Raw genomic sequence first — 15,856 nt, 5'->3', positions numbered from 1 at the left:
CTTACAGCTAGTTTTCTTAAATTACCCCTTAGCCTTCCAGGGGTACCGCCCTGGAGGCTAACCTGACCCCCCCCCCCCCCCCCTCCCACGGTTGATTGCGGGGTTGTGGCAATTGCCGCTGCAACGGTGGCTGCTGCAAGCCGGGGATCCATCCAGGCCAATGAGATTCTGCTGCAGGCCTCCAAGCCACCCCGGCCCTTCTTTGATATTCATCTCACACCAAGTGAAGAATAATGCAAAAGGGAAAAGGAGCAGCAAAAGTGGGGCGACGGCAAACCGGGCTAAAGAAAACCAAAAAGGAACGGAAATGGAGGCATTGAGGAGAAATCAAAAACAGACCTGGTGTATCTCATTTTGGTTCGTCATGGGTTGCACCAAATCCCACTCCTACCATTTTGTGTGATTTCTCTCCTCTCCCCTCTAACGCCTCTCAAATGCATGCTTTTGTTTTGCCCGGCGCTCAGTCCAGGGGCAGAAGCGGGATTCCTGCACAGTGGGGTCCTTGTAACTGGGAGCCATGTCTCTTGTTCTCACCTCTTCCCCCTACTTCCTCACCTTTTCATTTTCCTCCCCATTGATATCCTCTCTCTTTCCCTCTCTGAACATATGGACTGATTTTTAAGAGAGCCCAGTCCACATCAAAGAGTCAGGCTGAGCGGGTCAATTTGTTGCTCCTTTCCCTGATTCCCTGTCCCCCCCCCCCCCCCCCCCCCTCACTAGCCTCAGTGGACCCTCTCTGCACCGCAGCAATTTACCCAGAATGGTCCATTACTCAAGCAGTTCTGCCTAGCATATATATTGAGCCGTGTGTTGTTGCTGTCTGTTCTCCACGTAGAGCCGACCTCATTCACTTCAAACTCCTGAGATCATGTAAGGCTATACACATGTGTGATGGATAGCAACCCCTGTATCAAAAAATAGCTGCACCACATGCTGATAAGATACAGGAACAACAGAACCAGAGAAAGAAAATCAAATAAAAAGAAGAAAAAAAACTAAATATATATGTGAATCCAAATCTGAGCAGAGCAGGCCTTGGCTCCAGATGTGAATCTCTCTGAATATTGATCATGGGGGAAGCTAGTCCCCTATATCCCCGGGCCTGCAGCAACTGACACACAAAGCACCTCTCTAAAGCCCATAAACCAGCTTGTACAATTATTTAGATACAGAGGGCGACAACAGCAGTGTGTGCCTCCAACCCCAAACCTCCTCCTTGGTTCTCATCCTCCCACTGCTGCTCCTGCTCCTCCTTTCGCTCTTTCTCATCCAGCATGAAGATGAAAAAAAAAATGAAAATGGGGGCCAAATGTGTAATTAGCCACACGTTTGTGAATCCTCCTTAATGTTCATTACTGAAACCAGGGGCAATTACAAGTTCAAAGGGGTTTAGGGCACCAGCAGCTCGCATAATCAGCCGCATATTAAGCACAGCTCATTTGTCACAGCACGTACACTTGTATGTGCACACAGAAACACACATGCACGCATGCTGTCAGAGTTGAGTCATAGACCGGCTGACAGGCATCAATTTCTTTGCAGGCACAAATCTCAGCAACCCCCCCTCGCCACCCCCAAGGCACGGAGTTAGGTTAGCCCAATCCTCTTACGCTCTGATTCCTGGTTTTCACTCGACAGCAACAGCAAACACCGTCGACACCTTCACCTTGCTCCACATTACGCTCCTGCTTGCATTTATCCTCTTATAGGTTTCCTGTTTGCTCCTCCAATCCCCACCAGGTCCCCATTTTACAGCTCATATTTTTAACCTCTATCCTCCCTCTGTCTCCTCCCACATGGCGCCGTCCCCGCAACACGTGACAGTGTGTGTTTCATGTCTGTCCCCGGAGCTGTATCTCCGTTACCTCCGGGGCCGGGTCACAATGGCTAATCCCGTCTCCGGGTGGCTGTTTAGCACACTGAGAGGAGAGCTCGCGGAACCGGAGGTGAGCTCCTGTTACAGGACTCCCTGACCAGGGGTCACCTCCAACTCTGTCGGAATACACACACATAAGATGCACGAGGGACGTGACCATGTCCTGGCGGATAGACAAGAGTGGCTGTACACGCATTCAGACACACACGCACACACACACATGCACACATTCTGGTTTTCGCCTCAAAAACACTGTCACTCAAAGACATTGAGCCTGCTTGTCTACCCCGGGTGGCTCAGCCTTCATCTCTGCCCTCCCTTGTTCGTTATCTGCGTACTGTACTACCACCCTACTAGTCTTTCTCTGTCTTCTCTCATTCCCGGATCAGTCAGCCCCTTGTTCACATTAGGATCCCCTGATATGATCTCCATGAAGACTTGCTCTAGTGGCCATGCGTTGCCTGTCCTGCCCGGCACCCTCATTGTTTAACTGCTCTCACAGGGGGACACAGTCAGGTCTCCAGTGAATTGAACGGGGCCCTATCGTGTGGCTCGGCGTAGCGGGAGAGAAAACTCATTTTTCACTGGAGGAACGACATCCATCCCGGCAGCCAAACGCTGGCTGTTTCATTAAGTAGCCCATCCAGGCAGATAGATGTGTTCACCACACAGCCATGTTTGCCTATGTGAGTGTGCATTAACCCACAATCCTTTGGGGAAGATTAATAGGCTTCTAGCTCCTTTCCATTGATTATCTCTATGCCATTTTCCCCCTCCATTCCTTGGCTAGATATTAAAAACTAATGAAGCCTATTGGAAACGAGAACCGCAAGCCTCTTCATGGATCATTTTAGGTTATTTGGAATCAAACAGAGAGGGATCTTTTTAAGGCACAGTTTGAGTGGAATTAAGAAAATATATACGGAGAGCAGTGTTGCAGTATTGGAGAAAAAAAGAGGGGGAGAGAATGGAGAATAGGACTGCAAAAAGATGTGCGTTTAAGAAAAGACAACTCTGCTCTGACACATTGTGCGGAGACACAGCAGATGTTTGCAATTGCAGAGCATAGCGAAGCATTCCCAGTGTTGGAACCATGACCTAATTGCCATAATGGAGGTGGTAAGCGCTGACAGTAATGGAGTCGTGGGGATCCATCCCCAGCAACCTGAATTAGGGGCCACTTGGCAGATCCACTTCAAGATGGCCTGTGTTTTTTTGCCAACATACCTTTGCTTTCGCTGCTTTTGCAAACTTTTAAAATCTCGCGTCACCCACTATCTCACGCTTTGCCGTGTTGTCAGAAGTAGGGGGGCTCAGGGGGGCGGTTATTGTGTGTCATATAGAGTGCAGCGCGTTGGGATGAAGCTGCGTGACAAAGGTGGACTAGAGAGAGACCAGGCCAGCCAGTGAGCAAAGAGTTAAAAGCGTCCGTGTGATGGGCTCACCTCTGCACCAGGCCTGGTGAAAGGCGGCGGGGTGCTGTCGGGGAAAATGACTTCCTGAGACATTACCATCAATCACCAGACAGGTCAGGCCCCCCAATCCTGCCATCAAGATGGAGGAGAAGCGAGGGGGGATGGGGATGGAGGATTAGACTAGAGGGGACGAAAACAGAAAGAGAGAAAGGGTTAAGGCTTGGGGAACAGGCTATTAACAATCTCCTTTTTGCACTGTCTGACTGTTTTATGACTTTCCCTTCCTCTGCCTATCTATCTCGTTGTGTCTTTCTCATTTTCTATTTTCCCCGTCTTCCATAAAACGGCTACCCGGGCATTCAGGAACGGCCCCTGTTGGTCAGAGTTCCCTCCTTGACTCAATTGCATCATTAATTATTCCACAGGCAGTTGGCTGGAAGCAACTCTAAAGCAAGGCAGAGAAATAGAGACGGAGCAAGAGTTAGATGGGGAGATGGGGGACAGCTGTCTCGCACCCGCAGTCGGCCTTGCTTTCACTCTCTTTCTCTCTTCTCTGTCTCTTTTCCTTTCTGTAAATGAAGGATTGGAAAGGGGAGGGGCTTGGGTTACCTCAGTGAGCGGTTGTGTTACATTCCTGAGAAGGGACGGGGTAGGAGGGGGGGGTTGAACGAGTTGCTGAAAAGAACACAGACGCTTGTCAACAGCCTCCGAGCTGGGGAGCCATCACGCCCTGCTCTAGGCCCGGAGGTCACTGACCCTGTGTTGCACCCAGATAGAGACCCAGGTAGGGAGAGAGAAAGAGGAGTCCCCACACGTGTCACTGCTTGCCCGTGGCAGAGGTCAGCCAAAAGCCTAAAACATCTCCAAAAACTCTTTTTTTTCTTCTCCAATAAAACACTATACGCGAGCAGCAGCGGCCGAGTGACTGTGGAGCAGCGTTCTCCGGGAGAGTGGAAGGAAGAGGAGGAGATGCAGAAAGAGAGAGAGAAAGCGGCCCCCAGTCACGGCAAAATGGCCCATTAGATTTAAGGAGTAAAAGTTCATCAGCTTTATTAATGGGATGGTATATAAATGAAGTATGAATTACCTGACTTTTATGGAGTGGCGAGAGTGAAACTGGAGTGTCTTATGATATAATGTTTTAGTGAGCCGTTGTGAGCGCTCTGATGAACAGGAGGCCGAGAGGAGGAGGAGGAGGAGGAGGAGGAGAGAGAGAGCGGCGAAGGAGAGAGAGTGAAGTGTGCTGGGGTCCCCTGAGTCCAGCGGCTGCAAGGTTGCCTGATTGTTGCTAACATGCGTAGCTGATCGGGTTAGCTTGGAGACGGGGACGTCCATAGCTTCCAGGCTTCGTCTTTGCGTGTCATTAGCTAGCATAGTAAAAATGCCGGCCCGAAAAAAAAGATACAGAAAAAAAGGTCAGACTCAACTCTGATTGAGTCTTTTCTGCAAACACAAGCATGCAGCCACAGATGAACATGCATCCAGTTGCAATAATGTTTATGAAGGAGCATGCGTGAATACAGTGAATGCAAGTACACATGCAAGCACACGGGCACACACGCCCGTGCACACAGAGACAAACACACATGCTCCCCACCATCCTGTAATAAGCGGTAAGCTGAGCTAGCTGATGGTCATCCTCCCATGGGGCTGCTGGGTGGCTGCCAACTTCCTGCCTGCTTTGTCAGTGGATAAAGCCCCTAACAAACGAGAGGGCTGTAGCTAGGCAGGCCCGCCAGGTCAAAGGTCACCTCAGCCCCCGGCCAGGATTGAGCCTAAGAGCACTACAAGGAGAGCGAGAGGGAGAGGATGGAAGAATGCACTTAAAGATCGGCTGCTATTAACCAAGCCTAAAAGCTACAACCCTGCCTCAACACTCCTTTATTTCTCGTCTCTTCTCTTCTCTTTTTGATTTTTTTTTCGAGGCACTTCACACAGGCATTTTAACTCCACATCACATGTCAACTCTGCTTTGAGGAACATTAAGAAAGTGAAAGATCCCCAGGGCATTTGTCAGTCCACACAGCACAGTGCAGCCAGCCGCCCCCAGGTGTTGAGCAATGGCCGGTGATATCTCCTTGACTTATGCTCCGCGAGATGAAAGGAGGGCTCAGAAGACGCGCACATCCAAACAGCAAAAACGGCATTCAGTAAAAGAGAACAGACAAAACAGGTAAGGACGAGGTGATGACGGATCAGGGCTCGGCTGGCTTTGTTCCACGGAAGGACTTGTTCTCTCAGATGAAGGCACCTACGGTAACCCTCAGCTATGCTCCTCCGTCTCACTGACAGGGACGTGATCTGAGGTGTCCGTCTCTCACTGGACTATGAGCCTCTCTCGCTCCCAGTGGATAGAGGGAGAGGGAGACGGCGCTGACTGTCCATTCAGAGGGAGAGAAAATTTGACATGGTTGACTTGAACACATTTTGCACCATTAGCAAACAGGAAGTGTCCCCTGCAGCTGTTTTTCAGTAGGGGGAGGGGGGGGGGTGTTCCTGCCTCCACTGTAATGGACAAATGTTACCCACCATGTTTGCCTTTGATTTTTGACCTGAAAACAAAAATTGACATTACAAATGTCCTATGATATCTTCCAAATTGGCCTGACATTCCATAGCTGGCCCCCCGGGGGCTTTCTTGTTTTTCTCTGTAAGTGGTTGTGCCCTTGTTGCTGTGTCCTCAGGCTCGCCATTAGAATGTAGTGGCCTTTCTCTGGAGAATGTGGAGTCTTAAAGAGAAGGAGTGGTGGACTAGAAAGATAGAGGGGGAGAGCTAAAAGAGGTCCTGGTTGTGTATTTGAATACTTATGCTCATTAAGTTAATGCACAAAGAAAGGGAAAACCGTCAAGTGGAAACTCTCAGAAGCCCCTGTTTGAAGAGCGAACACACCCCCTTTTCTCTCCCTCGGTCATTTCATCTCTCCACAAATTACTCTGTTTCTATTTCAATTGAAGATCAGCACCACTTTACTTTGACTTAAGAAGTTAAACAAAGTCTATAGAACACAATAGAGAAAGAGGATAAACTTAAAGAGACCCTGTATGTTAATATTAAGTCCTTTTCCCAATAGACTTCATCAACAGGGTCTATGTTGTGGGGGCTTTACCTTCTTGCAGTGGCCTGTAAGCTTCAGAATGGCTTAATAAGGGTAAGTAATCTAGGCCAGTTTGATGCAGAACATCCATGTGCATAGGAAGCCAATGGGAAAACAAAGCCACATTTGTCAGGAGGTAGTTATGGTTGTATTGGAGTCTCAGAAACAGGAATTATTTCTCAGCCCCATTGGACAGGATAAAAGGTACAATAATTTCTTTGTTTGCGAAATTATCTGGTGGCATCTGTGTTATTCCCCCATGATAGAGGTTTTCTTAGGCCAACTCTCTGTTAGTCTGTCCAGAAAATCATTGCTTTTTTACAATGTGTGCATACGTCATTAAACCAGTGCCAATGTTTATTCAGTGGCTTAGTTTGCTCGCTTTGGCCATAGCATGTGCTCCCAGTGACTTTATGACTGGCAACAGTGACAAGTGGTGTGGACACGAGGTTGTCCAATGCAGGCAAACTGGGTGGGTCTTGGTGCTTTGACAGGCCCACCAGGCCACTAATGATCCGCTTATTGGCCCTAAAAGTCCCTCGCAAAGACAAGAGACCAATTACCTCACGCTCCCAACAAACAACATCGTTGAAGATAAAAGAGCTTTGAGAAAGAAGAAAGTTTAGAAATCTCACAGAGAATTGAGAATTTAAATAAAAATGTATTCGGAACAAAAAACCTTTTGTAGGAGGACAATTTTAGTCATTACAACACAATGTTTTGAAGAGAAGTAGTGATCACGGCTGTGTGTTGACATCAGGCTAGCTGAAGAATAGAACAGAGCCGGGTGCCCCAGAGCAGGCAGTTACCACAACAAAGCCAGCAGACTGGTCTGAAAAACCAGGCCAAATTCCTGCCCTCTAGGACCTGGCTTAAAGCTTGAGCGGAAACTTTGAAAGAGGGGGACGAGTTGAGAGGAGAGGAGAACGTGGTGGAGTGAGGAGGGTACGAGACAAGGCCAGACGGGTTAGCGCTTAGCGAGAAAGGGATCGCTGCTGGGCTCCGCCGAGTGCGGCGGTAGGAGGAGAGATCGACGGAAATGAGCGAGAGGGAGAGACCGAGATGAGACCAGGCCCCCGCTGGATGTATGGAGGGATCGCATTCCTCCTCTCGAAGGCGGAGGGGCAGCCGTGTGGTGGAAAAAGAAGCCATGAACTTGATCCGACGATTAAATAGGCGCATCTCTGTGGCTGCGGGCCACGAATGAGACAAGGACCACAACAGAGCACACTCACAGTTTATGTATATAACTGTTGGCAAACTCTCATAGTTCTATGGGTTGAACTCAGCTGATCGTTGCTTGGGCAGATTTGCTCATGAATAACAAAAGCTTTATTTTATTTATTGGATAAAAGTGATACTGTATTATCCTTTTCCATGAAAGCATGTAAAAAACTTTTCCCCTGTCTGTTGGTCGATTGACTAAGTCTGGAGGTGCATTGGGATTGTGTGGGAGTGATTGCTATTTAGCCTGATGGAGCTCGGTACAATCGAATGCCTATACCTCGCATATCCTGCGGGGCTCCTTTCTCGCCCTCACCGCTGCGTTCCTCCCTCACTCCCTCTGACGCCCCTCCACCCGCTTCACCGTTACTGTAGCTTGGCAGGCGGGCAGGGCGGTTATGCTGGAGAGCTTCTCTCTACAACCTTGCACCATCTCCAGTAAACATAAATTAATGGTGTTGAGCAAATAGGCTGCTGGCCGTGGTCCAGGAGCTGGCTTCAGGAGTCCAGCCAGCGATTGTTGTGGCGGGCCATGGCAGCAACAGCGGTAGTAGTACTGATGCCCTGCCAACCAACCAGTCGGCCAGTCGGAGACAGAACGGGGTCCCTTTTTGCTTTATAATAGATGCCGTGGGCAAACGTCAGTGTTTTACTGTCAGAGGGCAGGCTGCAGTCTGGAGCGAGAGAGGCGGAAGTGTACTGGTATGTTCTGAATGCAGATGGTGCGAGATGAAGATATGGAAGTATTTTCATTTGCTGTCATCAAAAGGTTGGCATGCAGTCTGTGCAGTTTTGTAGGTCGGCATCATGTGAGTTCAGTTTATAAGTTGGCTGTGTCTGCAAGAGTGTGCAATCAACAGAGGGAGAGAGAAAGGGAGAGCAGCAGGGTTGAGTCATTGAGTCATATGGCATTCTTGCCTGTTTTCAGGCTGTTGTCAGGAAGCAGCGTAGTTCCCAGTAAAATAAAACAAACACTAAAAAAGAAAAAGAAAGCTCTGCTCCCTCCCACCTCCACCCGCCTAAGAACACACAAAGAGAGGGAATTAGAGAGAGAGGGGAGGGAATAGAGCCTAGTTGAGCATGAAGATGGAGATGAAGATGGTGGTGGAAACCGAAAAACTTGTGTAGTGCAGTTTACGCACCCTTTAACCAGTTTGGTCAATTTACACAATTTCCATAGTTTGATCTCAGCAAGTGTTACACTAAACGAGATTTTGGTTCATAAATGATGAAATAAATCAAATTGATGTTTGAAATTACAAAAGTCCTTAAGTAACTTATATTGATGCGTTTGAAATATAGTTGTCATAGAAATGCAGAGCTCCTCTTTTTTTAATTGTCACTCGTCAATCACTTTGACATTTACAGACAGAAGTAATTAACTGTTGAATTCAATTTACATCACAAATCTGTCAAAAAACTGCAGCTAATAAGCCAGATATTACTCCGTGCACATAAACATTGTTGGATTCAAAAACTCCCAACTGGATTTATTTGTCATATCTGTTTGATCTCCTGGTAATGCCGATATGCATTCAATCTCATTGTCATTTGTCAAAGAAGCCAATTGTAGCATTATTAACAGTGGCAACGTGATATTTAAAATGTGCCAATCTCACCCCAGCTCAATGCAGAATCCATATTAAAATGTCATTCCTTTATTTGATTGCGTTTATTTTTGACAGTGAATATTATTATCATCCACCAGTCGCTTTGATTAAAAACAAATAAGAATGGAGACATAAAATATATAAATATAAAATATAAAACACATAAAATATTACTATTATAGACTTATATTTAATAAAATAAATAAGCACCAATTTTTATAGAATGAAAAATATACCTGTAGATGGTCTAATGACCCTATCATCCCATTGACAAAGTCGTTGGGGCTAAATCCCGTGTTGCCACGGCACCATGGTAAACAGCCAGTGGCCTGTGATTTCCTGAGAGTCATTAGCATGGAATAGGTTTGCAAACCGATGCAACCTTGCGACCCGGCTCCATAACTCATGTCACGCGCTGATGATGTCATTCATCAATGGGGTCCACCAGCGGCTCAGGCAACGGGCTGCAGGTACGCTGAGCAGAGTGGAAGGGGAAGAGTGGGAAAAGTGGTCGGGATAATGACCGGGCTGTGGGGGAGGGGGGGGTGGGGGGTTGACGATGGCAATAAATAGGTGTCAAGAGAGTCTGAATCTGATATATGGCAAGGAGGACGTAGAATGAGTAGCGTCGTGGTGGGTGAAAGGTGCGGTGCGAAGGAGGCGTGGCCCAGCAGTATATGTGGTTGTTGTGTACGGCGAAATGCCAAGCTGGGGCTGAGAGGGAGTTTAAGGACCGTACACAGCAGATGATGGAGCCACCTCAGCTCGTAATGTTCAGCAACCGCAGGGGCCATTATATCCGGCACTACCAGAGAGCACAAAACACATCCCACGCTGTAATTTAGACATTTCACACAGACACACACAGGCACACAAACACAGCTCAATTCGCAATGACTGGCAGAATGTGCTACACCTGCATTTTGCGCCCATGTTTATGTATTTGTGTTGATTTCTGGCACTGCTTTTTCACGTCAGGTTGTAGGAATTGGAGGAAATGTGTGAATCTAGACTGTGCGCCATTAACAGACATTAGCTTAATCAACAGAGATAATTTTTTCGATCTGGCACTGCCAGTTGAAGCTGCTCATTTCTGGCTCTAATTATTTATAGACCGGCTGTTTTACGTTTTGCGGTCACTCCTCTTTTAAGGATATTGGCCTTGGTGTTTGTAACTGAACATATTGAGCGGATCCACAGCAAGTGGGGGAGATTATCAATACCATCTTTGATCTCGCTCCATGTTTGTATTTCATCCATTAAATAACCATGTCATACTGTCTCCTGAGGGTAGGAAAGGACAGATCTCCAGGAAAAAACACTTAAACAGATTTAGTTCTCTGACTGTTTAATATTTATTCACCCTTTCATCTCACGTTTACTCTTCTCATAGAGGATTTTTTTTGTACTCATTCAGTGATTTACTAATCTATATTTTTTTACTGAGGCAGTTAACCCTAAGAGGTTACTCGGAGGTCTAAATAGCCATTCTCCAATTTCACGGCTGCTGCAGCCCTGTGACCACTGGGCCCACCGTGTCGGCCTCCTTCTCACGTTCGTGTGTTTGTGTCGTCATTGCGGCCACATCATTTTCCCTATATGATATTTCAGAGGTCCACGCTTTCAGGAAAAGCTGCCCTAAGTGTGGGTGGCCCGCAGTCACAGCCATAAAAGGATTTGTCAAAGAAAAAGGGGGGGGTGGGTTGTCAGAAAAAAGGCGAGTTGAGGAAAGGTTGCATGCATGTTTGCTTATGTGCGAGTCTTGGGTTGCAGGGGAGCGATCCAGTCCGACACAGGGAGGGAGAGGGGAACGAGCGAGGGCTTGCTGAGATATGACGTGAAAGAAATAGGATTGTTTTTTTGGGGGGTTTTTTGGTCTCGTGTCTATGTGGTCGAAGTAAATGTCCTTACTGAGGGGTTTTGTGTGCGAGGGGAAGGGGGGGCTTTAACGTCCCCACTCTCCTTGATGAGACATCTTTCTTGTTTGTTCAAACCATTCATTACGGGGTGCACGCTGGACGGGCCACGCCGCTGGCCGGCGTATTTATCACCGGGCTAAAGCGCGTTCTGGCTGACAGTAGACGATTGATGACCAGGTCCCGGGCTTAAGAAGCTGAGGAAGCCTTAATACAATGTAAATGACCCACTCCCATTTCCAATCTAGGCCGCTCCTCTCCCCACACCACATCATCTTTAGCTGCGTCTCAATTTGTGTGCATGTTTGTGTTGAGTGCGTGTACATAAAAAAAAAAGTGTGAGGGAGTGTGTGTCCGGTCATATTCGCGAGCATATTTTGATCGCGACCGGTGTCACGGCTAATTTGAAAACCTCTGGGTAACCAAGGAGTGTGAAGGGGAAGGAAAGAGAAGAACACACACACACACTCGCACAAACACAAGGATGTAGGTATGTCTGTTGCATTCTACTTACTTCATTTACACACACACACACACACACAGTTACCAAAACAGACATTGCTCTGTCTTCCTTAGCCAAGGATATGTCAGCACCTGGCAATCAAAAAATGTATTCCTAAGCATTATCATCTCTCCTTTGTTAATAATTTTATCATATTAAAAAGGACTACGTACACAAGTACAAATCAGAGTAATCCCCCTATGCAGCGGGGACTCATTATTTGACCAATCTCAGCTTTGTTTGTTATTAATTGAGCACATTCCTCAAACCATTTTTTCATCTCTCCTTTAATTAAAACAGACTGTGTTTCGACAAGCAGCACAGCCTGAATGGAGAAATCGTCCTCTCTGCTGAATGAAATGAAACCTCACTTACATCAATTATTCCTGCAGTAAATGAGAAAACTGTTCTTGAGCAACTGGTATCGTTTCAAGTTAAAATTAAATTAAATTAACATGAGGCAGGCAAACATTACCAGCTTCAAATTTGCTTTCTGAGTGAGTGGAGCCGGATACCAAAGATATTTTTCTTGCAGAGGATGAAGTCAGTTAACGGAGCTTCAAACACCCCAAAAAGAGGAAGATTTAAGTGTCACTTTTGAAAAGGAGCTTTTGTGTGTTATAATTTGCAGGTTTCATCTCCATGAATATTTTTTTTCTGTGCGTTTCATGTTTCCAGTGTGCTCGTGAACGTGTGACTCTTTGTGCATGCGTGCACCATGTCTACGGTGGCTGAATGAAACACATAGTGTCTCATTTGTTTCGTTTGCGTGCGCCCCGACTCCTAATCTGGCCCTTAAAGACATCTGTCACCAGCGATCACTGTTGTTTTGTCATGCTTCATAGCAAGCCCAGGGGGAGCAAGGCAGCCCAAGGTCTGCCATTTATATCAGGCCACGTTCTCTAGATTGGACCTGACACAAATAGTATCTTTGCAGCCCTTGTCCCGGAATTACATTTTCAGGTAAAAATCTTGGCGAGGCTGTGAAGGAGATTTCACAGCATTCGGTTTCTTCCAGCATCCGTCTGTATTCCGCAGCTCTCTGTTGAAAGAGCCACCGCCGGGATACATGTCCGACATTCAAGGAGAGATAAATGTATTCACTGCAAATCTGCACCCACTCATTCTGTTTCTTGGTATTATGGAAGGATTCTCAGGCAACAGAGAATCTGCACTACAGGCCGGGTTTAAAGTCTCGTTTGTCAGCATGTGCACCTTTGCATATTTGCATATAGTGTATATGTTCAGTTTGTACACTCGTTGTTGTTTTTGTGTGGGTTGGGTGGGGATACGAAAGGGTGTTATCACAGTTGACTGTTTTGACAAACTTGTCCGACAGGTTTAAGACCAACTCTGCTCCCTATGTCTATGTGTGCGTGTGGAGATGTATACGTACATCCATACGTGTAGGGGTTGGGAGGGGTTGGGTAGAGGTCATGGAAAGGTGCAGCCTTGAGTTGCACAACACGACAAACTGGGGAACATAATGAATACACACAGTAAAAGGCAACAGTCTGTTCCCATCCAGCCCTTCTCTTTATGAATGCTGAATATTCATGTTAATCTGCACGTCAAAGAGGCTCATTTGTGTGTGTTTCTCTCTCCGCTCCTGCAGCACCCATATCCTTCCGAAGAGCAGAAGAAGCAGTTAGCCCAAGACACAGGCCTCACCATCTTACAAGTAAACAACTGGTGAGTCAAGTTTTTTTTGCTCGTGCTATCTCCACCCCCAGCATCTGGATCTCCCTTCCAACTGTGAAAACCAGTTTATGTGCAGCACCCCCCCCCCCCCCCCCCCCCATCGCATACAGACGCACACGGAGGTGAACGCGTCGGTATACACACAGGCTACCTTTTCGTAACGTTATTTTACTTTACTGTAAGTTACTGTAAGCTACCGGGATGTTCCGGCGTTATCGGCGAAGTGTTTTTACCGCGGTTAAGTCTGTGGTCTCTGTGGTTTGATGCGCATTAATTCAGTAGGATGTATTTAAGGAGAAAGGCAGGGATCATAAGCTACCCCTACGGCCCCCACACCCATCCCACCCCTTCATCCAAAAAAAAACATACCTAGAACTGCCACTGGTGCCCCCACAAAAAGGCAAAACTGCCTCCCACCCCCTCCCTATTTTACACAAGCTATATGGTGGATTAAGGTTTTGGTGGCCTGGCCAGCAGGGCCTTTGTAGATGGCTTAGCACATAACTGGGGGTGGTGGATTAAATAAAATGATCACAGAAGCAAAGAAATGATACAGGAATTACTTATCAAAATACTAGCCCAGGTTTTATCTGAAGCTTAATTTTGTTCAGTACATTCTCAGGGTGATGTTCAGATTAATTGAACTGACAGCTTCCTTTCAAATTTCCAGGAAGGTATTTGCACGGATTTCAGGTCTTACACAAACTTAATTATATGGAACCCCATTTTATCATTCTAATTCCATGTAGCGGGGGTTCTATTTACAAATGACAAGTCTGTGCCTTTTATTCACAGCTTTCCTTAATATATTTATCAAAGCAGGTTCATTTACAAAGTGCTCTATCTGTTGGGTACAGGCAGACCGACATTAACGAAGCTTTTAGGTTTATCAGACTCGCAGCCCGACAAGCCACCCGAGGGTCAATTGATTTTTTGGTTCTGTGATACATTTTTTCTCATTTTTCCAGGATCACAATGAGAAACATGCCTAGAGAATTAGCCTGGTTTGTCGGCCTTATCTATCAGCCCCCTCCCTCGCCCTCCCCCCTCTATCCTGACATACTCTCTCTCTCTCTCTCTCTCTCTCTCTCTCTCTCTCTCTCTCTCTCTCTCTCTCTCTCACCCTTTTCTTTATTCCCTTCTAGCCAAGGGAAGTCAAGCTACTTAAATTGGCCACAGGAACCGCTGTTATCAGACTTTAATGCACCCTACAGTGTGGATAGCATTTCAATTACACCAGTAACCAAAGATTAGCCCCCGCTTGCCTGTTTCATGCCTCGTGCCACCGTTTCGGGACGCCACGCACCTTACCTACAGGAGCAGAAAATTGAGTTGCCTTGCCTGTGTCATGGTGATTAATGCAGAAATAGTCTGCAGACCTGCGAGGAGAGAGAGGGAGAGCGAGAGAGAGAGGACAGAGACATCGACAGAGATAGATATTGGAGTCCCTGCCTTCTCAGAGGCCATGAAATCCAAGCCTGGCACGGAAATGCCTCAGATCCATTTATAAAGAGGTCTGAAAGAATCTCGTGCTGGGAAACATCCCCATGAACCCTGTTTCCATACGCGCATACACATAGGTGGTCACGGAGCTGCGTGTTAATGTCACACCAGCCGTGTTAACAAAAACACACCGGGATTCAATTTTCACAAATAAAGTCATTAAAGAGGCTCAGACTCTGCTGGTCTATCTGTGGTTCATTCTGGTTGTTGACAACTCCGCCTGGCGGATGCTGCCACATCAATGTCTTTTTTATGGTGACGGGAAAGATGAGAGGAAGAGGATCCTTTCTTTCCTCTCAACGTGCACAACCAAGCAGGACAGGGAGTTACAGTTAAATGATGCTTTGTTTGAGTTGTGCCCTGTTTTTTTCCTCTTTGGTTGGCGGCTGAGATGGTCCACCCAGGCTATGACATCCTCTACCGTATGAAATTCCTGTTTTTTTTTGTTGTTTTTTTAAAAAAAGCTCTTCGAATTCCTGGTTGGCCCCCTTGCATTGTTCTTTAGTTCCCTTTGATGCATGGCCGCTGCCACATTACTGACCAAAGAGAGAGAGAGAGATAGAGACGGAGGGAGAGGGAGACAGAGAGAAAGAGAGAGAGGGAAGCAGAGGATGAGTGGGGGGAAAGGAAAGGGAGGGGATGGCCGTCGTCTTCGGTTTCCAGAGCTCTCCCCCGGGGAAAGGATGTGCTGAATCAGGGCTTTGTCCGCACGCACAATCGTAGCCCAGCGAGGCTACAAGGGTGCTCTGTGTATCAGTCAATAGGGAGTGCATCCCGCTCTCTCCCCACTTGCCCCATCAAAGCTCCCCGAACCACAACATCCAACTGGCACCTCCATATACGCGTTTACCTGCATCTCACCTGCACACACAGAAAACAAAACCCATAGTAAACCACCTGCAGCTGGTTTGAAACTTATTCTCCATCTCGTCGATGCCATTAGCCGGCGGCCTCACCTGTTTGCAGCCCTTCACCCCATTAGTTGTCTGATGTTAATAACAAAGCAAAAGGTGA

General features: G+C 47.1%; 1 protein-coding gene across 15 annotated transcripts in view; it reads left to right on the top strand.

Annotated features, from left to right (window-relative positions):
- meis2a (Meis homeobox 2a) overlaps nt 1-15,856 on the top strand; it is a 76,082-nt gene that overhangs the window by 39,029 nt on the left and 21,197 nt on the right. For all 15 annotated transcript variants that reach the window (XM_078089597.1, XM_078089605.1, XM_078089593.1 and 12 more), the window contains exon 9: nt 13,254-13,330. In XM_078089597.1, coding sequence (XP_077945723.1) covers nt 13,254-13,330 — 77 coding nt within the window. The remainder of the gene's footprint in view (nt 1-13,253; nt 13,331-15,856) is intronic.

The sequence above is a fragment of the Gasterosteus aculeatus genome, chromosome 15 (assembly GCF_964276395.1).
Source record: "Gasterosteus aculeatus chromosome 15, fGasAcu3.hap1.1, whole genome shotgun sequence".
NCBI classification, from domain to species: Eukaryota; Metazoa; Chordata; class Actinopteri; order Perciformes; family Gasterosteidae; genus Gasterosteus; species Gasterosteus aculeatus.
This window is presented reverse-complemented; position numbering and strand designations above follow the sequence as displayed.